The following is a 25,640-nucleotide window of genomic DNA, read 5'->3' as shown; positions in this document are numbered from 1 at the left end:
TTGCTTTTATGAATTCACTATATATTTTAAATGTTTTATGCAGCAAATAACATTCTTTGCTACCATCATCGATAAGGCCATCATGTGGTAGCTTAGCTTATCTCCAGGTATTCCCTGAGATAGAAGATATCTTCCTTGACCAAACCAATTGACTGTGGTGCTTGAGACTGAAGCCAAGGCCTGTACACACCAGGTAAATGCTTTCCCAGTGAGCCACACTCCTGCGAGTGTCTGTCATCCCAGCAGAGCCTCTGCGGTATAGCTATTATGTATCCTCTAATACTAAATCCTTGCCTGATCAATGACTACATTCTTCAGTTTTATTTTTAAGTCTGCCTGTTTTTCCTGTACTCAGTAAAAATATTTAACTTCTGAGATAAACAGTAGTTGCAAGGTAAGGATGTGTGTAGCTCAGTGTTAGCCCTGGCCTAACATGCACAAGGTCCCAGGTGGATCCCTGGAACTACTAAAAAATAAAAATAGGAAATCAAAATAATAAAATCACTTTTCAACAAATACCTTTCAACTATTAAAAATATGACTTTGGGCTAGAAAGATGGCTCAGGTGTGCAAACATGAGGTCCTGAGTTCACTCCTCACCACCCATGTAAAAGCTGGGGTTAGTGTTATATGTTTGTAACCTCAGCACTTAGTGGAGATGAGCGAATACCAGAAAGTCTTTCCAAAATGGTGAGCTCCAGGTGAGGCCTTATCTCAAAACATAAGGTGCAGAAGCCATAGAAGACACCTATGTCAGCCTCTAGCCTTTGTATATGCATGTGTAAGCAAGTGTATCCACATAAACAGAAAGAAAAAATTAATGTAACTAAATGTGGGAGATATTTTATTTCATCAAGTTTGATATTCTTGTCAGAAGATTATGAGGGTGACTCAAAACAATGCATAGAAAAATATACAGAGCTTCTAGTCAAACTATTCTAAAATTCAAGGAATGCTAGCAGCTTTTTCTATTCTTAAATATTTAATATATAACATAAATGCATCAAAACCTGCTGAGTTTTTAATAGTAAGAAGATTAATTACAATGGATCTTGTATGTATAATAGTATATATAAATATTCCCTAATGAAGTATAGAGATTATTCTGCTGAATTTCTAACAGTTGCCTCGTTACCCCTGGAACTTCTGACTCTTCCCCACCTTGCAGCCTACATAAAGTGACTAGAAAGTCAAGTGTAGACACTGGGAGCTCTGCAGCTGCGGCACAGAAGCTCACTGAAAGGAGAGGCTGAATGAGCATGAACAAGATCGTCTCAACTAATGCAAACTCCTTTGTCTCCTCCCAGTGTTTGCACATCTTTTTCTCCCCACTTTGACCTATGCTTTTCTTTTGTCTTCACATATACCCCACAGTTTGGCCCCTGAAATTATTCCCACTTCAAGACTAAAGCCTGAGATGCCTCTTGATCTGATCACTGAGTGAGCAGAAGCAAACACCAAAGCCCTTCACCACATTCCCTCCAGCTTCAACATTCTCCTAGCTTTCATTTCACTATGTCACATTTAGTGGTAATAATCTAGGCAAATTAACCCACAGCATCAACTTCCCTTGTTCCCTGTTAATAGATCATTGCCGCCATGAAAAGTCCTATGTAGTCTCAGGCCATGCCAGAGAAATGCCAAGATAACATCCTCTTAGCCTCTCTCCAAAACTTTGTATTAACATTCTTTCAGCAGTATTTTCCAAACTTTCCCCTGTCAAAGCACAAACAGAAAACAATAGCATGAACAGCCCACTGCGCACTGGGTAAATGGGCAAAGTTGCTCAAGGCTGAGGATCAGTAGAGAGGCTCTAGCCTCCTAGACCTGCTCAGCCTATCTAGGGACGCAGAGCTGAGGAGCTGTCTGCACTCCAGGAACCTAGACTGTACTACAGAGGCACAAAAGCTAGCAAGCCCTGGTTTACAGACCTAAAACATTCACCACATAGTCCCAATAGTACAAAGAAACCAAGACAGAAACAAAAGGTTGTGGGAATTTTCTTCACACTCATTTTGAACATGTGCATTCAGCATCCAGCAGAGTATTGACAAGTTATACCCATCTTTGACAGGTCATGACAATAGCTACCCAAAATTACCAACAGGACTTAATTTACTATTACAAATATCTATCACCACAGGAGAAATTCTAAGAAACAAACAACAACAACAACTCCTACATAAGATCTTCCATACAGAAAAGGAGATAACATGTTTAATAGCCAAGTCTTGAGACTTTGCAGGTAAGACTACATTATAGTCTTTGCACTTTATTTAGACACAGTATATAACATTACATACATCCCCAAAGACCCAAGAAGTTGTTTCCTCTGGTTTCCTTTCTTCCTTTCTACTTTGCTTTCTAGGTCGCATTATTCTTGTCTGTCAAATGTGCTTGACTTGGGAAAATCATTAGTGCTTTAGTAAGAATTTCAAAAAGCACAGAAGTAACAATACATTAAAATGCACAAGTCTAAATGCCAATGTATCTGTTTATTAGAGCTTCCAGTGTGTAAAGTTCAAATAAAATGATCTATCCAATTGCTACAGTTTGAAAGTTAAATAATTTTTTGTTCTTTTAGAAAAACTGCAGCACAAATTAACAAAGTAATGAAATGAAATTACATTTAAAGCACAACTTAGAAAACATATTTACCTCTTATTATATGATTAAGTATAATAAGTCGCTGGCAACAAATGCCATCGACAATGAAATACAGACATTTATAGCAGAAAGACAACAAAAACAAGAACTTTTCAAATTGTTACTTGAGAGGAATATAAACATGTAAATAGGAACCCTTTCTTTAATTTTTAACCACTTATCATGCACACTCAGCAATAAAGACTTTTCAGCTGTCAGTACAAATATCTTACTGCTTTAACATGCACTTTTTATTCTGTGACACACAGTTGTTAATGATTCACAGTTGTTAATGAAACATTTGGATGCCCACACCCACACCGCTTCACTGTAATAGGAAGACTTAAAGCTAGCACTGTGTCTATGGAATTGTAGCATACATACTGTATTGCCCCGTGCTAGTCTGATATATGCTAGTTGGTACTGCCATGGTAGCAATGTTAGGTGGTGTCCCTTCTTCCTCTGATTTTTCTTCTTCAATCTTGGGAATACCAGGCACATCAGAGGAAAGTTCATTCAGTATTTTTCTAAAATATAATATAAAAATATAAGCAATTAGGATATAGAAAGAGACAACAAAAAGCTATAAAGAATAATTGCTTGGCTTTATAATTATTGTGGGGTTTTTTGGGTGGAAATACTCCAGTTGGAAAGTTAGTTAACTCACCTATATGAGGGTCTTCGTGAAAGAATTTCTCTACGTTTATGCGAATCGATTACTTCTGAGTCTGCAGAATCATCTGTCTCTGCAATTGTTGCTACCTATAATACAAGACTTTCTGAAATGCATCATAACATGTATGGTCTTCATTTCACTCAAAAATGGTGATTAAGAGTCTGTGCATAGAACTCAGCTTAGTGTTTGTATGGAGAGGAAAACAAGGAATAGAATGGATAATAAACTACAAAAATTCAATAGAAGAGTACTTGGAATACCAAGTAAGGCTTCACAGGAAAGGGAAATGCATAAAACACTTAAGACCCAAAACCCCAAACCTGAATGTGTTCTTGTAAGTACAGATATCAGTAAGGCCATAACAGATGCAGAAAAACTACTCAATTTAGTGCTCTCTCTCTACATTATCATTGGCCTAAACTGGGTATAAAAGTTACGGCATCATATACAGCCACCAAACCCAGGCAATATTGCTGATGCCAAGAAGTGCAAGCTGACAGGAGCCTGATATAGCTGTCTGCTGAGAGGCTCTGCCAGAGCATGATAGATACAGAAGCAGATGCTCACAGCCAACCACTGAACTGAGAACAGGTTCCTGAATGGAGGACTTAGAGAAAGGATTAAAGGAGCTGAAGAGGTCTGAAGGGGTTTGAAGGGGTTTGCAACCCCGTAAGAATAACAATACCAACCAACCAGAGTTCCCAGGGACTAAACCACCATCCAAAGAGTATACATGGACAGACTCATGGCTCCAGCTGCATGCATATGTAGCAGAGGATAGCCTTGTTGGGCATCAATGGAAGGAGAAGCCCTTGGTCCTGCCAAGGCTCAATGCCCCAGGGTAGGGGAAGGTGGGGAAGCAGGAAGGGGTGGGTGGCAGAACACCCTCATAGAAGCAGGGAAAGGAGAGATGGGATAGGGGATTTATGGATGGGAAACTGGGAAAGGGGATAACATTTGAAATGTAAATTTTTTAAAAAAGTTAGTGCATTAGATAGGTCCGAAGAAGAATGCTTATATAAACAAATCAGTAAAACCAGGGTTGTTAAGAGAAGAATTTATATTATAAGGCTTATATTAGAGTTTAAAGATTCTGAAGTCAAAACAAATTTATATTTAAAAAACCAGTAAGATGGCTCAGTGAATAAAAGCACTTGCCACTATGCCTGACAACCTGAGTTCAGTCCCAAGACCCACATAACACACAGAGAACAAATTCCCACTAGTTGTCCTCTAACCTACAAGTAGACATTATGGAATGCACCCAAAGACACATCCACATAGAAGATAGACTGGTGAGTGAGTGAGTGGATGGGTGAGTGGGTGGGTGAGTGGATGGATGGATGGATGGATGGATGGATGGATGGATGGATGGATGGATAAGAGTGGTAAAAATAAAAGTATCAGAATTTACAGCATGATTTCACTTTTAAAACCAGGAACAATGCAATGATATGACAACTAAAGAAAATGAGAAAACTAAAATGACAAATCTCTAAACATGTCTTCTGTCAATATATTTAGTCATTAGCTCTAAGGTTTAGGGGAAGTAGGTTCACAAAACTTCATGTTACATGAGACTTTGACATGGGGGAAAAAAACTAAGAAGATCAAGCATGAAAACGACATGTAGCTCCTTCATGCTACGTGGTGAGTCCAGGTAGGAACAGCACGGTGGTGGGGAGGTGGCCCAGTTGAGAGAGTATTTTCATCATGTACAACGCCGTATATTTGATCCCCAATATCACATAAAACCCGGTATAGTGGTGAAATCCTCTAACCCCAACATTTGAAGGCAGAAACAGAAGCACATAAAATTCAAGGACATTCTTAAATATACTATGAGCTTGAAGCCAGCTTGAGCTTCAAAAAATCTTCTCTAGAAAATTGCCAAGAAAGAAGAGGAGAAAAAAGGAAGATTGGTATATTTTCCTCTTGAAAATTCTAAAAGTTTGTGTAGAATTAGCATATTTAAAGTGTTTCCAGCATGAAAAGATGATATAAAATACATATTTTAATTAGCCAATTTAGTCATACCACAAGGTATACACACTTGAAAACAAAATGTTGTTCAAAATAAATGGATAAAAATTGTTTACCAATTAAAATACATACTAAAAGTTCATTTCTGATTTTAATAAAAGGAATTATCTAATCTTGAATGCATATAGATAGGCATGTGTGTACATATATACACACACATATGCAAAATATATTCATCTACAAATATAACATTTCTGGTCATGGATACTCTACACAAACACTCACACACTGAATAGAACCTACTAGGACCTTACACAGTCATACACCATGTATCTTACATTGGCAATATACTTCACACAGCTGTCCAAAAACCACAGCAATTCCCTCCTGTTCAGGGGAGACCATTATTTCATCCAGTTTAGAAAAGGTAGATGAAATAAGCAGTGGTGGTGGCTCATGTCTTTAATCCCAGCACTTGGAAGACAGAAGCAAGTGGATGACTATGAGTTTGAGGCCAGTCTGGTCTACAGAGCAAATTCTAGTATTGTATGGAATGTCATTATAAATGAAACCACTACTGCATATAATTAATAATGCTAATAAAACATTTAAAAATTGAAGTTCATGCAGAAGATTTGACATTTAAAACACGGGAGTTCTCCCATGCTCATGGATTGGCAGGATTAATATAGTAAAAATGGCTATCTTACCAAAAGCGATCTACAGATTCAATACAATCCCCATCAAAATACCAATCCAATTCTTCAAAGAGTTAGACAGAACAATTTGCAAATTTATCTGGAATAACAAAAAACCCAGGATAGCTAAAACTATTTTCAACAATAAAAGGACTTCAGGGGGAATCACTATCCCTGAACTCAAGCAATATTACAGAGCAATAGTGATAAAAACTGCATGGTATTGGTACAGAGACAGACAGATAGACCAATGGAACAGAATTGAAGACCCAGAAATGAACCCACACACCTATGGTCACTTGATTTCTGACAAAGGAGCCAAAACCATGAAATGGAAAAAAGATAGCATTTTCAGCAAATGGTGCTGGTTCAACTGGAGGTCAACATGTAGAAGAATGCAAATCGATCCATGCTTATCACCCTGTACAAAGCTTAAGTCCAAGTGGATCAAGGACCTCCACATCAAACCAGATACACTCAAACTAATAGAAGAAAAACTAGGGCAGCATCTCGAACACATGGGCACTGGAAAAAATTTCCTGAACAAAACACCAATGGCTTATGCTCTAAGATCAAGAATCGACAAATGGGATCTCATAAAACTGCAAAGCTTCTGTAAGGCAAAGGACACTGTGGTTAGGACAAAATGGCAACCAACAGATTGGGAAAGGATCTTTACCAATCCTACAACAGATAGAGGGCTTATATCCAAAATATACAAAGAACTCAAGAAGTTAGACCGCAGGGAGACAAATAACCCTATTTAAAAATGGGGTTCAGAACTAAACAAAGAATTCACAGCTGAGGAATGCCAAATGGCTGAGAAACACCTAAAGAAATGTTCAACATCTTTAGTCATAAGGGAAATGCAAATCAAAACAACCCTGAGATTTCACCTCACACCAGTGAGAATGGCTAAGATCAAAAACTCAGGTGACAACAAATGCTGGCGAGGATGTGGAGAAAGAGGAACACTCCTCCATTGTTGGTGGGATTGCAGACTGGTACAACCATTCTGGAAATCAGTCTGGAGGTTCCTCAGAAAATTGGACATTGAACTACCTGAGGATCCAGCTATACCTCTCTTGGGCATATACCCAAAAGATGCCCCAACATATAAAAAAGACACGTGCTCCACTATGTTCATAGCAGCCTTATTTTTAATAGCCAGAAGCTGGAAAGAACCCAGATGCCCTTCAACAGAGGAATGGATACAGAAAATGTGGTACATCTACACAATGGAATATTATTCAGCTATCAAAAACAATGCCTTTATGAAATTCATAGACAAATGGTTGGAACTGGAAAATATCATCCTGAGTGAGGTAACCCAATCACAGAAAAACACACATGGTATGCACTCATTGATAAGTGGCTATTAGCCCAAATGCTTGAATTACCCTAGATGCCTAGAACACATGAAACTCAAGACAGATGATCAAAATGTGAGTGCTTCACTCCTTCTTTAAAAGGGGAACAAGAATACCCTTGGCAGGGAATAGAGAGGCAAAGATTAAAAAAGACACAGAAGGAACACCCATTCAGAGCCTGCCCCACATGTGGCCCATACATATACAGCCACCCAATTAGACAAGATGGATGAAGCAAAGAAGTGCAGGCCGACAGGAGCCGGATGTAGATCTCTCCCGAGAGACACAGCCAGAATACAGCAAACACAGAGGCAAATGCCAGCAGTAAACCACTGAACTGAGAACAGGACCCCCGTTGAAGGAATCAGAGAAAGAACTGGAAGAGCTTGAAGGGGCTCGTGACCCCTTATGAACAACAATGCCAAGCAACTAGAGCTTCCAGGGACTAAGCCACTACCTAAAGACTATACATGGACTGACCCTGGACTCTGACCTCATAGGTAGCAATGAATATCCTAGTAAGATCACCAGTGGAAGGGGAAGCCCTTGGTCCTGCTAAGACTGAACCCCCAGTGATCGTGATTGTTGGGGGGAGGGTGGGGAGGGGAACACCCATAGAGAAGGGGAGGGGGAGGGATTAGGGGGATGTTTGCCCAGAAACCGGGAAAGGAAATAACATTCGAAATGTAAATAAGAAATACTCAAGTTAATAAAAAAAAAAAAAAAAAACAGGGCTGGAGAGATGGCTCAGTGGTTAAGAGCACCTGACTGCTCTTCCAGAGGTTATGAGTTCAATTCCCAGCAACCACATGGTGGCTCACAACCATCTGTAAAGAGATCTGATGCCCTCTTCTGGTGTATCTGAAGACAGCTAGAGTGTACTTATATATATAATAAATAAATCTTAAAAAAAAATTAAAAAAACAAAAACAAAAACAAAAACAAAACACGGGAGTTCTAAGATAAGATCCAAGAGCATTTATCTCTACAAAGATAATCAAATCATTGACTTAACAAAACAACAGCATATTCTTATTATAAAACAGTGCTGCATTCCAATACTAGCCAGGTAAAGTTTTTATGACTAATAAAATTCATAATGCAAAGAAGAACAAGGAGAAACTTTCTAACTTTATAATTAAAATTAGAAGTTACAAATTCGGGCTGGAGAGATGGCTCAGCAGTTAAGAGCACTGACTGCTCTTCCAGAAGTCCTGAGTTCAAATCCCAGCAACCACATGGTGGCTCACAACCATCTGTAATGAGATCTGATGCCCTCTTCTGGTGTGTCTGAAGACAGCTACAGTGTGTGTGTGTGTGTGTGTGTGTGTGTGTACACACACACACACACACACACACACACACATATACACACTGTATATATATATATAAGTAAATCTTTTTTTTCCTTTTTCTTTTTTTTTTTTTTTTTTTTTTTTGGAGCTGGGGACCGAACCCAGGGCGCTCTACCACTGAGCTAAATCCCCAACCCCCAATAAATAAGTCTTAAAAAAAAAAAAAAAAAAAGAAGTTACAAATTCTTGGATCAAGGGTCATCACCAAAAAGTAAAAACAATGATAGGAATTATTTCTATCCCCTGGCAACAAAGACAAGATACTTAAGCTGGAAAGAGAAGCAAGCTCAAGGAATATAGAAATTTTTTATGGAAATTTATCATGTCAGTGCTGTGCTGCAGCCCTCACAGCATTCTATGAGAAACTACACTCAACCATGCAGGCGAAGGCAAGATTATATATATGCACATCCATTTTCCTCACAGATTTTAGCCTTGCTTGTCACCACTTAGGTTCAAACAAGTTCTACACTAAAGAATAATAACAAATTGACCTACAAAAGAAATCAGTTTAGTAGATATGAAAAGTATGCTATAAAGTACATGCATAATAAATAATATCTATTAATGAAAAAACTATCTTCAAGAGTCTAGGATGTGACCATTTTGATAATAACAATAAGTCATAAAATATGTATCTGTACCACAACCACATCTACAAAAGCCCAGGTTCAACCTCAGGAATGTATGACGTGGAAACAAAGTGCCCAAGTGACAAGGATCTGTACTTTCAGACTGGGGTGCAGGAGGTATTAGAGAATGTGCTTAGCATGCACAAAGATCTGTAGTTAAAGCCCAGCATCAAATGTCCTGAATTCCTAAGGGCTGCACTCACTAATCTGAATTAAATGTCTGACCCCGAGCAATAATGTACTCAGGACACCAAGGCAGGAGGCTTGATGCCAACTCGTGTTACAGGGAATCCAAAGCCAGCCAGGACTGCGCTCTTCATAGTGCTATGTTTATCACAACGTCTGCCGAGTCCTCAAAGCACCACTAGAGAGCTTTGCTAGATAAATGTAAGTCTGAGAAAAAGAAGCTAAAGCACACAAACGTGTATTTAACAATTACTCATTGTATAAAATTAAGAGCGATAACAAAACTCCAACCCGTAAGTCAGTCTATATACACAGCACAACACAATGTACCATACATAAAAGGAAATTCTCCAAATATCCAAAAAGACACCTTTAATATAAAGTTACACAAAACAGGTAAATGGAGCGGCACACGCCTGTAGTCCCATGATTTGAGAGGCTGAGGAGGAGGATAAGGTGTTCAAAGCCAGCCTTGGCTACATAGTGAAACCTTATCTCTAAAAGAGTAAAAGAAAAAAAATGATGATAAATGAATTAAACAACAGAAAAAATTTAAAGCTCAAGAAAGTCAAAGACAAATGGTCAAGGAAGGAAGCTAACCTGAACAGTTTGTATTTGTGGTGACTGAATAACCGATGGATGTGGTGTCTGAATTACTCCCTGGACCTGTACAGTTTGGCCTGAAGGTAACTGTACTAGAGTCACAGCTGGGGAGCCTCTTCCAGTGCCTGATCCAGCTACAGAAACCTGAAAAAATGACCATCATTGAGGATTAAAGCTGGACTTGTTTTGTTTTTGTTTATTTTTAAGAGTACCACTTGCTATCACAACCAGCCTACTTCTCTTTTCTTTTTTCTGAATCTCAGAAATGAAGAACAAGTGGGGTACTTACCATTAGGAGGTAGTCACTGTCCTGGAACTGTCATTCTCTGATGTGACAGATACTAAAGAACCCATGTGCCTCACTTTTGCTGCCCATGCTTTGGCAGCTAAGAATGTTCCGAGCACGAAGTTCTAAAGCAGTTAAACTACCTTGCAACCTCTGGGCTACTAACAGGGTCACCCTTTTCAGGCCAAAGCACAAACTCCTCCTCTTTAACTGAGTAAGAGGAACTGAAGAAAATTCAAACGTGGTAGATTACTTTTTTGATAAATGAAATGTTTTGCATACGGCAATTCTTTCACTATTTTAGATGTAAGCCAATAAACTGTCTCGATGTTTAACGAAAAGTCATTTTTATATTCTACAACATGTGCATACCTGTTTCTCTCTCTCTCTCTCTCTCTCTCTCTCTCTCTCTCTCTCTCTCTCACACACACACACACACACACACACACACACACACACACACACACACACACACACACACAGAGTACACCATAGAACAAAGAAATTGCAGGACCTTTCAATCAAGCCTTTCTTGTCTGTTCCAAAACACCCTCCTGCCTCAGGGCTGGTGTGGCAGCCTCTTTCCAACATGGAGTATCAGTGGAGAGGTGCAGAGCCCCATCAGTCTTGAACTAAGAAATGAGTGACATTGGCATCTCCCTATATCACACTACTAAGTATATCCACAAACACCCTTTGGATTGGACTCAAAGCCTACTACAGTCTCTAGTAATCAGTCTATACATCTGGCCACTATAATTTTAGAAACTTTTCTTAATTTAACTCAGTGCACTATGCATTCTGATTTATTCAAACCACTCAAAGACCTTGAAATACAGTAGGAGTTTCTATCTTGAACAATAAAAGAACCTCATGGAAGCTACTGTCTTTAAGAAACACCAATGAGTCCCAGGCTACTTTACTAGTGTTTATTACTTTAAAAATATTTGAATATGGTTTTGCAAGGTGAGCATAGTGGCATATGTTTGAAATCTGGGCACTCAGGAGGCTGAGGCAGAAGGATCATTCATGAATTTGTGGGCAGGATAAAAAACACAGAAATACCCTTCTCTGGGAGGGGGAAAAATAGATTCACAACAAATAGTCAAGATTTACTTACAATGGCATTTTCTAGAAAGCAAATACTTTAACACATAAAAAAGAAAGCTATGTGTAGCACTGCACTTCATGGACTGAGACATGAAGTAGAGTTGGTAGAACTGAGGCCTAAAAACATCAACAAGTAAGGAGCTGACCGCCCTACTCTGACTATCACAGGCACAGAATAAAGATCAGTACACCAGCCCCGAACGAAAACTGAAGGCTTTCTGTGAGAACCAGAGCTGAAGCCACACCTTCATCTAAGCCTAGATTAGGAAGTGACAAATGAGGCCAGAGGCAACTGATACACACACCTACCAGGCGATTTCAGCCTTCCTCTCACAGTACCAGCATCTACCTTGGATTGTAGAAGTAAGGTGCATCGTGTGTGTGTGTGTGTGTGTGTGTGTGTGTGTGTGTGTGTGTGTGTGTGTGTAATAGTACATCGTGTGCCTGTGTGTGTGCATGTGCGTGTGTGTGTTGAACAGTTAAAGGTACAAAGAAAAAGGATTTTTTTTTTCACAATCACAGCCCAGAAACCAACACTGTACAAATGATGGAAGGATATCCAGCACTGTATTAACTGGCAGAAGGTTCCCTCCTCCTCTCAAGTAACCTCAAACTCTCTCAAATTGAGAGAAATCTCAGGATATCTTTATACTTAAACTTGCTAACTACCTCAGAGGTTTTGTTGTTTTCAATTTTTTATTACATGTAGAGTATGTTTGGGTATGTGTCATGCCACTTTGTATGTTCACACCACTGTGTTGTAAGATTGACAGGACAACTTAATGGAATTGGTCTCTCCTTCTACCAGGTAGCTCCACAGGATCAAACTCCAGTGATCCAATTCAGCAGTAAGTGTTTTCAGCATCTGAGCCATCTCACCAGCCCTAAAGAGGTTTCAGTATCTGAATCAACTGGATTTCGACCTAGTATAGTGATGGTAACTATTTAATAACCACATCCTAGGAAGTGGAATCCTGACTCTGTCCATGACATAAACAACACATTATGGACCATGACTTGTTTCAGGATACAAATAGGGATTGTGGACACAAAATCTGACAAAGATGTCCATTCCATATCTGGTGCTTGCAAGCCCATATAAGACAGTTGCAGAAGATTTTTATCTACTGACTAATACCACACTAGAAATTAAAATGGAAAAATGATCACCTAATAGCTCAGCAATGGTAAATCTATTATTACAATGCTATAATTTTATAAAAAAGTTACATTTTTGAAAAAATTATTTAGTAAACATTCTGACAGTGTTTTACTTTGGGGTTTTTGTGTGTGTATGTTTTCAGTTGGTTGCCGGTTTTTGTTGTTGTTTTGAGACAATGTCTCATTATGTATCCCTGGCTAGCCTGAAACTTATTACATAAACCAGACTGACCTCAGGCAGTCACCTGCTTCTGCTGAAATTCAGGCATGCATCTCCATCGCCACAGCAACTATTTCTTTTAATGATTATGATTTTTGTTGTTGTTTGGTTTTGGTTCTCTCTCTCTCTCTCCCTCTCCCTCTCTCTCTCCCTTCCTCCCTTCCTTCCTTCCTTCCTCCCATCCTTCCTTCCTTTCTTTTGTTTTGTTTTGTTTTTTCAAGACAGGGCTTCTTTGTGTATCCTTGGCTAGCCTGGAACTTACATATACCGGGTGGACCTTGAACTCACAGAGACCTGCCTCCCTCAAAGGTTTCTCATTTATCACAGGCTAGCTCGCAACTCACTATATATCCCAAGGTGGTCTCAAATTTATGATGACCTCTGTCTCAGCCTTCCAAGTGCTGAGATTATAAATCTGTTCTAATACACTTGGCTTTAATACTTATTTCAATAAACAGATCTAGATGCTAATATATACTTCTACAATGAATTTGCAGTGTGTTTCATGAGGTGATATGTGAAGAGAATCTGGATCTCAGACAGTGGATTTTTAAAGAGCAAGGGGATTTTACTATAGCTTTTACAGAGAAGCAACAATACTCTTTGATACAGCTCTGACACTCACAAGTAAGTGGTTGTTCCCAAATCTGTACCAAAGACATTAAAATCCACTGATGTGATATGTCTTAACCCACTCAATCTTATACAACATCTTGAAATACTTCTAGGGAAGCACTGGCTCAGTGAGTGAAACGAATGGGGATCACCTTTCCTTGAAAGCACATCCCATTTCATGACAGAGTGTTAAGCTAAGGTAGTATGTACACAAGGGTCATGTTGTTATGGAGCTCTTACTGGTTCATCCAAAATATTTCCCATGAACTTGGCGGCTGAGTTTCACGTTAAAGGAACTGGAGTGAAGAATATAAAGGTTAACCATGCTCCTTGATGCCACTGATAAGGCTAAAGTTAAGACCAAAAGTTTATCTCCCAATTATTGTTTTGATCGTACCAATACAAATGTTACTAGAATAAAAGGTAACCTAAATTGTATTATATATAAATAAATTTTATTGTTATGTATGTTTATCTTAGCAAATCTTTTGAAAGGATCTTCAGATCTTGCCCAAGGTTTTGCAGTACACAGAACACTTTGTGGTGGTTCTCCATATTAACACTGCTCCAGTCTGCTGTTCAGCTCAAAGAGAGGGCTGAGACAGGCTGAGATTTCAGCTCCAATACAGTTCATAGGCACAACACAAACCCGTAACACTGACTGACCATTTGTAGGTCAGAGACTAGCAAAATATAAATTATGCTTTTTAACTTGTTTAGAAAGGCAAAACACCCAAACCTTCCTTGACCCAAAGAGAAGGACTGACAGCATGTTCCCATAAGAGGATGCTGCACCCTCTGCTGGGATCCTCACCCCACACTTGCTTTTCCTTCCCTTTCCTTCCCTTTTCCCTTCTTCCCTTCCCCTTTATTTTCTTTTTTCTTTCTTTTGAGATAGGGGTCTCAAACTCTACGCTTTACCAATTGGTCTCTTTTAGTAACTGGGACTACAGGCACAACACTCCACCAAGCTGGTAGTGGGAAAAACTTAAAACTATGACAGCTTTCACATGGAAGGACTTTTCTCTGTAGAATCACAGTTCTCTGACAAGTCCTGCCAGAGACCCAGTGCATCTCAATGATTTCCTTTTTAACAAAAAGTAAAACATTTAAAGATAATGAACTTAAAACTCAAGAATACTAGAAATAAAGGGGCTGGGGATTTAGCTCAGTGGTAGAGCGCTTACCTAGGAAGCGCAAGGCCCTGGGTTCGGTCCCCAGCTCCGAAAAAAAAAAGAACCAAAAAAAAAAAAAAAAAGAATACTAGAAATACTTTCAAAAGTTGTGCTGTTATGAAGGATCTGCACTCTGTGTATCCACTTCCTGTGAATAAACACTGCAGTGTCAAAGGATGAGATCATTAAAGAACTAAAGCAAGAATAAATCATAGTGTGTGTGCGTGTGTGTGAGTGTGTGTATATGTGTGTGTATGTGAGTGTGTGTGAGTGTGTGTATGTGAGTGTGTATGTATGTGTATGTGTGTGTATGTGAGTGTGTGTGAGTGTGTGTATGTGTGTGTATGTGTGAGTGTGTGTATGTGTGTGTGAGTGTGTGTATGTGTGTATGTGTGTGTGTATATGTGTGTGTGTGAGTGTGTGTGAGTGTGTGTGAGTGTGTGTGTGTGTGTGTGTCCTAGTTAGTGTTACTATTGCTGTGATGGAACACCATGTTCAAAGCAACTCACAGGGGAAAGAGTTGGTTTCAGCTTACACTACCAGGTAAGAATCCATCACTGGGGGACTGAGAACAGGAGACTAGAAGCAACAGCTAATACAAAACAATGGGGGGGGGGCGCTGTTTACTAGTTTGCTCCTCGGGGCTTGCTCAGCCTGCTTTCTTTTAGAACCCAGGACCACAGGGGTGGCAGCATTCATAATGGGCTAGGCCCTAGGACATCAATCATCAGTTAAGAAAATGTTGCACAGATTTACCTACAGGCTGATCTTATGGAGGCATTAATCTTTTTTTTTTTTTTTTTCGGAGCTGGGGACCGAACCCAGGGCCTTGCGCTTCCTAGGTAAGCGCTCTACCACTGAGCTAAATCCCCAGCCCCGGAGGCATTAATCTTAATTGAGGTTGCCTACACTCAGATGATTTCAGTCTGTGTCAAGTTGACATAAAACTACCTATACCCGTGCGGGGGGTGGGGGGGGTGCCGCTAGGTATTGCTAGGTAGGTATATATATATATATATATATATATATATATATATATATATATATATATGTGTGTGTGTGTGTGTGTGTGTGTGTGTGTGTGTGTGTGCCATGTGTATATATGCTATATATGTATGTATATACATATACAAATAACTATATATTTCAAGTTGCTTTATCTTTCAGGTATAACTCTCAGAACTCCATATTAAACAACAGTTCTATCAAAAGTTTTTTTTTTTTTTTTTTTTGGTTCTTTTTTTCGGAGCTGGGGACCGAACCCAGGGCCTTGCGCTTCCTAGGTAAGCGCTCTACCACTGAGCTAAATCCCCAGCCCATCAAAAGTTTTAGTGTCAAGAATACCTGGTGCAGACCAACAAGATAACTCAGTGAGTAAAGCCCCTTGCTGTCAAGATTGATGACCTGTGCCTAGTCCTGAAACATCATGGGAGGACATAACCAGTTCTCACAGTTGTTCTTTGACTTCCACATACACCATAGTCCACATGTGCTTAGACCTACATACACACAAAATAAATAACATAAAAACATATCTTTTAAAGAATACCTGGGCCAGGTATGGTGGTGCATGCCTTTCACGTCAGCCCTCAGGAGGCAGGCAGACCTCTGTAAATTTGAGGCCAGCTTGGTCTACATAGTTAATTCCAGGCCAGCCAGAAGTACATAGTGAGACCCTGACTCAGGAAAAACAAACAAACAAACAAACACTAATGCAGAAACAAGTTGTAAGTTTCCACCAACCTAGGCTATGACCCCAAAATCCTAGAGGTGAGCTAAATAAATTCTGGAATGATACTTCTGCCATGTCCAAACTCTGGGCAATGCAAAAGTCTCCTAAAGACTATGGTTAAACTGCTAAAGCACAAATAATGTACCCTTGATGCTAGACTTTAAATGAATCCTGTAATCAAGAACGCACTTAGATCTGCAAAACTGCCATCCTATAGGCTCACAAGCTTTGGGGAAGCTGGTAAGTGATGAGCATTAAGCCTATAATTGTATAGAGTTAATGATCTTAAACTCCATCTCACATGGCAGCACTGCCCAAGAAAAACGTTCACTAGGAGCCTGGCCCCCATGGTCACCTGCATCCCACTTCCCAAGATTAGGTCCATCTACAGTGCCCAGGAACCATACTCCAGGCGCTGGTCGCTGTCTGCACACCTCTTGCAGCAAGTAGGCAAGCCAGCTCCCCGCTTAGCCACCTATGCTGCTCATGGTCTTACTGCTCCTGCCGGACAGAAGAAAGCAGGCCTCTCAGACCTACTACTAAGTCCTTTCCTGAACACTGTAAATACCTCAACTAAGGACCACAATGAAAGAAAAACACAGAGACAGACAGAGACAGGAAGGAAGGAAGGAAGGAAGGAAGGAAGGAAGGAAGGAAGGAAGGAAGGAAGGAAGGAAGTCACAACCAACATACTACTCTAGATGCACAAGTCCTAGTGCACAAACAAAAACAGAAACCAAGAAGACATGGATCTCCCACAACTAAATTCCCTAATAATCAAGTCTAATGAAAGTGACTTGGAAGAATTTCCAAGGAATTCAGAAGAATTATTATAATAATGTTTAAACAACTCATAGAAGGCATAAATATACGCCAAGAGCAAACAACAATGACATGAATGAAGTAAAGAAGGCAATCCAAGATGTGAAAACAGAATTGAACAGAGACAGAATTGCTGAAGAATAGTCCAACTAAATTAATGCTGGAAATGCAATATTCAATAAGTCAAGTATTTGCCTTAGTGGAAAGCCATACCAATGGAAAGGACCATGGAAAATAGAGACTCTGGGCTTGGAGGACAAGGCAGAGGAAGTGGAAGGTCAATTGAGAAATTCTGAAATAAATATGAAGAGAAAATAGGTAACCAAGAAAAGATCCAGCCTGTAGATTGTGGGAATAAAAGGACACTATGCACTAAAGGCATAGAATATATTTTCAATAAAATCATGGAGGGGCTGGGCATCAAAGTAAACAGGCTTGAATCCCAGCATCCAGGAGGTGGATGTCTGTGAGCATGAAGCAAGCCTGCTCTACACTGTGAGTTCCAGGGCAGTTAGTATGACATAGTGAGACTTGGTCTCCAAAACAAAACAAAAACCAGAGAAGAAAGTTTCTCAAATCTAGAAAAAGAAATAGCCATCCAAGTACAAGAGGCCTACAGAACTCCAAATAGACAGGGCCAAAATAGAAGCTCCCCACAAAATATTATAGTTAAGACATTAAAAACACAAAATAAAGGGATCAACGTCTGTAAGACAGAAAGGTCATGACACTTATAAAGGTAGGCCCACCAACAGAATACCTTATTATTCAACAAAAACGTCTGGCTTTGCAATGTATTCCAAGTTCTGAAAGACCAAAATTGTCAATCCGAACAGTATACCCAACCAAACTATCTATTAAAATTGAAGGAGAAATAAAATCTTTCCATGATTAAAAACAGATTAAATGAATTTATGACCACTAAGCCAGCTCTACAGAAATTATTAGAAAAATTCTGAACGAAAGGATAAACACACCCAGGAGGTCATAGGTAATAAATAACTTCAACAGTTACTCAAAAGAAGTCTAAGAAAACAACAATATGTAAGTGATTAATACACATCTCTCTATGATAACTCTTAATATTAATGGTCTCAACTCCCCCAATAAATATACATAGAGAACAGGACCCGAGCTGGAGAGATGGCTCAGTGGTTAGGAGCACTGACTGCTCATCCAGAGGTCCTGAGTTCAATTCCCAGCGACCACATGGTGGCTCACAACCATCTGTAATGAAATCTGGTGCCCTCTTCTGGTGTGTCTGAAGACAGATACAGTGTGCTCATATACATAGAATAAATAAATCTTTTAAAAAGAAAAGAAAACAGGACCCATCTTTTTGCTGCTTCCTTATCATCAATGATAGGCACCACTTTAAGAGAATGAAAAACTGTATTCCAAGAAAATGTAACTAATAAATAAATAAGCATAGCAATTTTAATGTCTAACTAAAGAAACTTCAAACTAAAACTAGCCAGAAGGAATGAGGTCATTTCATAGTCACTAAGAGAACACTCCCAGTTCTAAACATAAGCATACCAAACACAGACGCACTCAATTTCAGAAAAGAAATGTTGCTAGATCTAAAACCACAGATTAATTCATTACACTGATAGGACACAGTAAGTGACTTCAATACCTCACTCATCAGTTAACAGATCATCCTGAGAAAAACTAAGAAAAAAAAAAAAAAGGAGTTAAATGATTTTTTTTTGTTAAATGATTTCTTAAGTCAAACAGACACAACAAATATCTACACAACGTCCCATCCCAACTCTAAAGTATTTTCATTCTTCTCAGAAACCCATGGAACTTTCTAAAAAACTGATCACATATTTGTTGACATAGAGCAAGTGTCAACAATAAGTGCAATGCACCATGTGTATGCCATTACTTATGGAGGATGGAGGTCAGAGGAGGATACACAGTTGTGAGCCACTATGTGGGTACTGGAAGCCAAAATTTATAATAGGTAAAGTTTGGTAACATCGTGCATTCTACCTGACTACAATGGGACAAAGCTGGTTATCAACAGCAAGGGAAACTACAGAAAGTATGCAAACCTGCGACGACTAAACAACACACTCTTGAATCATAATTGGTTACATATTTGAATATTATTGTGAGAGAAATCCAAAAACATATGTAATTATAGCATGCAAAGGTTCTAAAGACGTTTTGGGAACACTGGGGAATTAGTAAACTAGGCCTGGCAGCACACTCCATAATCTCGGCATTAAGGAGGCAGATTCAGGATACTGCAGGCTTAACATTAGCCTAGGCTGCATAAGATGACCATGTCTCAAAAAATAAATCAAATTTTTAAAACGTTAAATCAAAAGACAAAAAAAAATTACTCATAGGAAGACAATAACATGCACTTGAACTAAAACTGACAGAAACAGAGAAATAGCTCTTATATACATCAAAATTTATTCTAAAACAACTTATTTTTTGTTTGTTCCTTTTGTGTTTGTGAGACCCGACCTTATGTAGTTGAGGAAGGCCTCAGATTTGCAATTCTTCTATCTCAGTTGCTGAGTACTAAGATTATAGACATGTGCTATTGTGTATGACCTAAAACAAATACTTTAGACTACGCTATTTTATACATGAATGTTTTGCACACTTGGGTATGTGCATCACATGCGTGCTGGTCACCTACAGGTCAAGAGGAACTGGAGTTACAGGTGTTTTTCTGCCATCATGTGGATGCTGGAAACAACCTCTGTAAGAACAAGTGCTATGTAGATAAAATTTAATTTTGTAATGTCTAAGTAGAAATTAGTAGATTTGCAAGTATGCTGTGACCTGAGAAATCTTCCTAACTGCAATGAGAAAAAGTAGTGAAGAGAAACAAGTACTTTTAACTGTTGAACCATCCTCTCAGGCTGGTTTTTAAACACACATGTACGTATGAACAAGTCCACACATGGAGATCAGAGAACAACTTACAGAAGCTGTTTCTCTCCTCCTACCATGTGGGTGAGGACATTGAACTCAGTTGTCAGTGCTTTTATCCCTGACCCATCTTCTCTCCCAGGCCCCTACATCAAAAAACTCACAAGAATACACCACATTTTTAACTAATTGACTCTCCTGTTACCTAACAGTACGTTCTGGGCACTTGCTCAGGGTTTCATGGGCCAGTGCTCAGCCAGTGAGGACTAAGCAAAAGACATGCAAGTCTGCATTCCCAAGTCAGAAAGAAAATAGTATTTTGGGTAGTGCTCAATTCTTCAAACGAAAATCAAGGCAAGGAATTAGAAAGTGATACAGCAGAGAAACATGGAAAGAGATGATCTGGTGTCAAAGAGGAGGAGGCATTGGCATAGAAAGCCTAAAGGAGGAGAAGGCAAACATCATGGGGAGAGCTAAGAGTGTACAAATCCCATTCCAAAAATCAAACATCCTTCTCAACAACAAGTTAAAAATATAAAAGTGGTGTATATTTCACTTTATAACTTGAGACTCTTTTTCTGAGGCCATAAATATATACAGATCTCCCAGCAGATAAAAATTTACCTTTTTATCCAGATCCCCTGAAGAATAATCTTCTTCTACAGGATGCCTGAAGCATAGGTTATGCTGATGCCACCACATCCACTGAAAACCCACTAAAGACAGTTGTTAATCTGAAGAAGCAGGGTAAGGTGATGCGATTGATAGCCTCACTTGGATTTGGAACTTTTAAAGAAGTTCTAATAGTGACACTTCTACTTGGGAAACCTCAGTGTTGTAGCACAGCATGCGGTCAGCACCTAACAGACCAGCTCCAGCGCGTAGCTAGGTTCCGTCATGGTGGGGTCTGTGATGTCATAATATAGCTAAGAACGTCACAGACATGGGCCTGCAATCAGGACAGCTAACAAAGGATTAGAGAAATGTGAATTCACAATATAGCAGACCACTGACTCTCCACTCTGCTGTCTGACAGATCAAATCTGTGTTATCTAGACTAACATCAAGCACTAGAATCAAAATTCCTTTCCATGAACCAAGAAAGTTGTTGAAAACTACCTCCATTTTTATGTTTCTTGTAGAAAATTAGTGTTAAATAATATCTCGAATATTTAAAAACTGAAAACAGAAAAACAGAACATAAATTGAACACTTGAGGCCAGTCAGTGGTAACATATTCCTTTAATCCCAGCAGCATTTGGGAGGCGGAGACAGAGGCAGGTGGATTTCTTTGAGTTTGAGGCCAGCCTAGTCTACAGAGCAAATTCCAAGACAGCCAGGACTACAAAGAGAAACCCTGTCTCAAAAAAAAAAAAAAGAAAAGAAAAGAAAAGAAAGAAAAAAAACAAATTGAACACGAAGATGCAAAATATCTTATTTCAAATTTTTAAGAACTCGTTTGATTATACTCATTAGCATAATTAATATAGAATCATTTGGTCTTTCTCTTTTTTAAGTTTCTGGTGGTACCAAGGATTGAACGTTTTAGGCAACACCTCTCCCAGGTGCCAGGTCAGCGCTCTACCAGTGAGCTGTGCATCTCTAGGTAAGAGCTCTACCAGTGAGCTGTGCATCTCTAGGTCAGCGCTCTACCAGTGAGCTGTGCATCTCTAGGTAAGAGCTCTACCAGTGAGCTGTGCATCTCTAGGTCAGCGCTCTACCAGTGAGCTGTGCATCTCTAGGTAAGAGCTCTACCAGTGAGCTGTGCATCTCTAGGTAAGAGCTCTACCAGTGAGCTGTGCATCTCTAGGTAAGAGCTCTACCAGTGAGCTGTGCATCTCTAGGTCAGCGCTCTACCAGTGAGCTGTGCATCTCTAGGTAAGAGCTCTACCAGTGAGCTGTGCATCTCTAGGTAAGAGCTCTACCAGTGAGCTGTGCATCTCTAGGTCAGCGCTCTACCAGTGAGCTGTGCATCTCTAGGTCCATTTTAACGTAATTGTAAACAGGGTATCAGGGATTAAAAGCATGTATCACCACAACTAGTAGAGTTTTGTTTTGTTTTCTTTTGTGGGGAGTAAATTACAGAATCACTCTAGCCAAGCCTGGATTAGAACTAGCAATGTGGATGGGTTTTGAACCCATGGCAATCTTTCTACCCTATTTCCCAAATAGACTATAGGCCTGTGTCACTTCACCCAAGTTACAGCAACTATTTGCAAGAACATCTAGGAAGCAGTCAAATTGCAATTTTTAATATTCTAATTCATTTTATAATTTGACATTATTCTAAATGGCTTAGAAGTCAATAGCATCCAATCCTCTTCCAGAAGACCCAGGTTTTTTTCCCTGTGACAAACAGCCATCTGTAACTCCAGTTCACTAAATCTAACACCCTCTTCCGGTCCCCATAGGCACTGTATTAATGTGGTACAGACATACAAGCAGGCAACACACTCATACATATCCACAGGGGTAAAGAGTATCTTAAATGTCCTTCCTTTCTGTGTGTCTGTTGGTTACTGTTAAAAATATTGTTTATGAAACCTTGAAGGTGGTGTATGCCTTTAATCCAGTGTGAGATTTCTGAGAACTTGTGAGAAACCTCCAAGTAAACAAAACAAGAATCTTACAATCTCTACTTCTGCATAACGTGGGTTGTTCCTGGAATGTGCTCTTGTGCCCCATCCACATGGAACAGACAGGAATGAGTTCACCTCAGATTACTCATTGCAACTGGCTATTAGCTGTTTATATGCCTCTACGCAAAAACGTGTTTGTCATGTGGAGCTGGTCCTGTGATTGTGTACTTTACTCAAGTGATTCTTCTTAGAATTAAACTAGCTGATGCACTAATAAAGTTGGCTATTGCAGGAGACTTCAGTTCACCTCATTTTTAGGCCCCGCTCTCCCAAATTCATGTCAGCTAGAGCAGTCCCAAGAATGAAGAACCTGAAGTCAGCTATGAGAGTGTGGGGATAAGAGAGTGGGGACCCTCACAGAAGGTGTGAGTGAGCACAGTGAAACAGAAACCAGGGAAGGCTTTGCCTTATGTCAAGCTTTTGCATCATTCATTAAAGAAAGGAGGAGCACAAGGATCAAAATCACAACTATAAATTGCTTGTACATTGTTTATGATACAATTCCTGGTTTCCAAAGAAGGAACTTTAGAAGAAAATTTATGGGACAGAGTTTGAAACAATATTTAAGAGGCAACAATTATAAGGGGAAAAGATCCCTGTTCAATTTCAGGTTACTGGGCATTAATCCAGACTGTTATCAAAACACTTAAAGATAAGAGGATCTGAATGAATACAAAAATCTTAAAATTGGCAAAAGAGATTTCCCCTGGCTATCACTTGTTTATGTGTCTATGAATATGTGCTTGTCGTGTGCAGCTAGTCTGTATGATTGCATGCTGTACTCAGGGAAAGCTACCTGAGTTCCTTCAGTAACTTTACCTTCCCTGTTCAGGCTCCAAAGTAAAACTAGATCCACCAGCAACTACCTATTTCCCTCAGCTCCCTCACTGGAGCCTCCTTTAGATATGTATCCTCCATTGCTTGAAAATGACCCGAAGGGGTGGGGAATTTGATAATCAATCTAATCTTGAATTCTCTCTACTTTCTAATAAGGATTTAGCCTATAAAAAAGCTAACTTTCCAATCTAGGCAAGTTAGGTTACAGCAAGAAAATGGAATTTGTTTATCAATTCTTCTCCAGGCTCAGGAGCTACACTTGGTATTTGCAGTGCAATTTCAGCAAAAACAAAATATTCACCTAACTTTGCACTAATCAATATATATAAAACTCCAGAAAAAGAGGTATTATTGGTCAGTCCTTGCATATTATCTTGAGAGGCAAGAAAAGAACTTCAGCTATTTGAATCCAAACTAAAAAAAGCATTTGTGTATCATGTGGATCCTTCGCTGCCTTTAAACTTACTTATTTCCACACGAAGCTGTCTCCTACAGGTATTATACCACAGGAGGATAAACCTTTGGAACGGATCTATTTATACCATAAGGATCATAAAATGCTAACTGCTTGCCTTACTCTCTGCTCAGTAGATAAATCAGGGGAGAACCAAATGTCAACAATTAAATGGGTTTGGACCTTGCTGCATTATATTACCCTTAACTAACAATCTTTTTTTTTTTAAGAATACTAACAACCCTATGTATTTTCAAATTTCATTTGCAAATTATTATGGAAAGATAGGAAATCATTATCCAGCTTGCAAACCCTGGATTCATAATTGTAAAACTTGTTCACCTTTCTCCCATTCCACAAGCAGATGCAGATACTAATTTTATTGACAGCTCAACTACTGGTATAAGACGGATTCATGGCTCAGATATTCATTCATCTATTAATACTTCCTTTTCCTCAGGCCAACAGGTGGAACTGGCTGTTTTGACTCATTTTTTATGGATAGTTAAATATCATTTCAGATTCTATTTATTACTGTAGAGTTGTTTCTAGCAATAGACTCATACTCCCGCACACCCTAACCCCTCTGGTTTTACTTCAGAAGGGAATAAGCAAACTGATGCATTAACTTGCAGTATTTCTTCTCTAGAAGAAAACTGGGAAGGGGCACGCATCTGTCATTGCAGATGGACCCACTGAAACACTATGACTTCCTCTTCCCATCCTCCAGCCCCAGGCCATCAAAGAAAACAGCAGAGGGCAAGGAAACAGCAGCAATCACCAGAAAGATAACAAACCTCCAGCTGAAGGACAAAAGAAGGTATCAGTCATATTCAAAAGGGAAGCCTGCCCGCCTGGGGCCAAATCACGGCCCTATGCAGCCAAAGGAGAAGTTCCTTTACTAATGACTCTGGGACCTGGGGCCGTAATAGACTCAGTTATGAGTCTATTGAGTCTATGAAGTTATGAGTCTATGAGAGGGGGCTGTGTTTAATTTTTCCTTGAGATTTAAATCACTTATTTGCATAGGACAACATAACATTTGTATTCCTATTACAAGGCATATACAGGCTTATGTTTTACCAGATACCAGAACTATTAATCACATGGGCCTCTTTTCAAGCTATTATCTAGATTTTTCTGATCAATATAACAATGTAACTAATAGTACTGTGTCTCAGTTTTTGGTGGCATAGTATTACACACAATGCGTTCACTGTTCTAATATTATAGATTATTTGCTTATAGGATACTCATACATCAAATAGCAAATATATTTATCCATGATACCTCAAATCAAAACCATTCTGGATCTCCTGCTATTAAAAGGGGGAGATATCAGAACACAGTCCATGAAATGAAGCTGTGTGAGATGTCTAAGACCTTGTGAGAAAACTTCAAGTAAGTAAGACTCATGTAATCTCTATTTCTCCATAACATGGGTTGTTCTTGGAATGTGCTTTCCTCCCAGGTAGAGCAGACAGGAGTGAGTTCACTTCAGGCTATTATTTGTTTATATGCCTCTATGAAAAAACTTGT

The 25,640-nt window shown here is 39.3% G+C and overlaps 1 protein-coding gene across 36 annotated transcripts in view; it reads right to left on the bottom strand.

Annotated features, from left to right (window-relative positions):
- Window positions 1-25,640, bottom strand: part of Crem (cAMP responsive element modulator) — a 69,150-nt gene that overhangs the window by 27,690 nt on the left and 15,820 nt on the right. For 12 of the 36 annotated variants that reach the window (XM_063276102.1, XM_063276103.1, XM_063276105.1 and 9 more), the window contains 2 exons: window positions 3,314-3,408; window positions 3,031-3,173 (listed from right to left, as the gene is read on the bottom strand). The exons of 3 other annotated variants lie outside the window; for them this stretch is intronic. In XM_063276102.1, the coding sequence (XP_063132172.1) occupies window positions 3,031-3,076 (46 nt within the window). In that variant the 5' untranslated portion in view covers window positions 3,077-3,173; window positions 3,314-3,408. Of the gene's footprint in view, window positions 1-3,030; window positions 3,174-3,313; window positions 3,409-10,146; window positions 10,294-10,438; window positions 10,576-20,795; window positions 21,509-25,640 lie in introns of those variants that run through there. 21 more of the 36 variants (NM_001110860.2, NM_001271101.1, XM_006254051.5 and 18 more) reach the window with 10 other exon arrangements.

The sequence above is a fragment of the Rattus norvegicus genome, chromosome 17 (assembly GCF_036323735.1).
Source record: "Rattus norvegicus strain BN/NHsdMcwi chromosome 17, GRCr8, whole genome shotgun sequence".
Taxonomy (NCBI): Eukaryota; Metazoa; Chordata; class Mammalia; order Rodentia; family Muridae; genus Rattus; species Rattus norvegicus.
The sequence above is the reverse complement of the archived record's forward strand: the minus strand, read 5'-3'. Positions and strand labels throughout refer to the sequence as shown.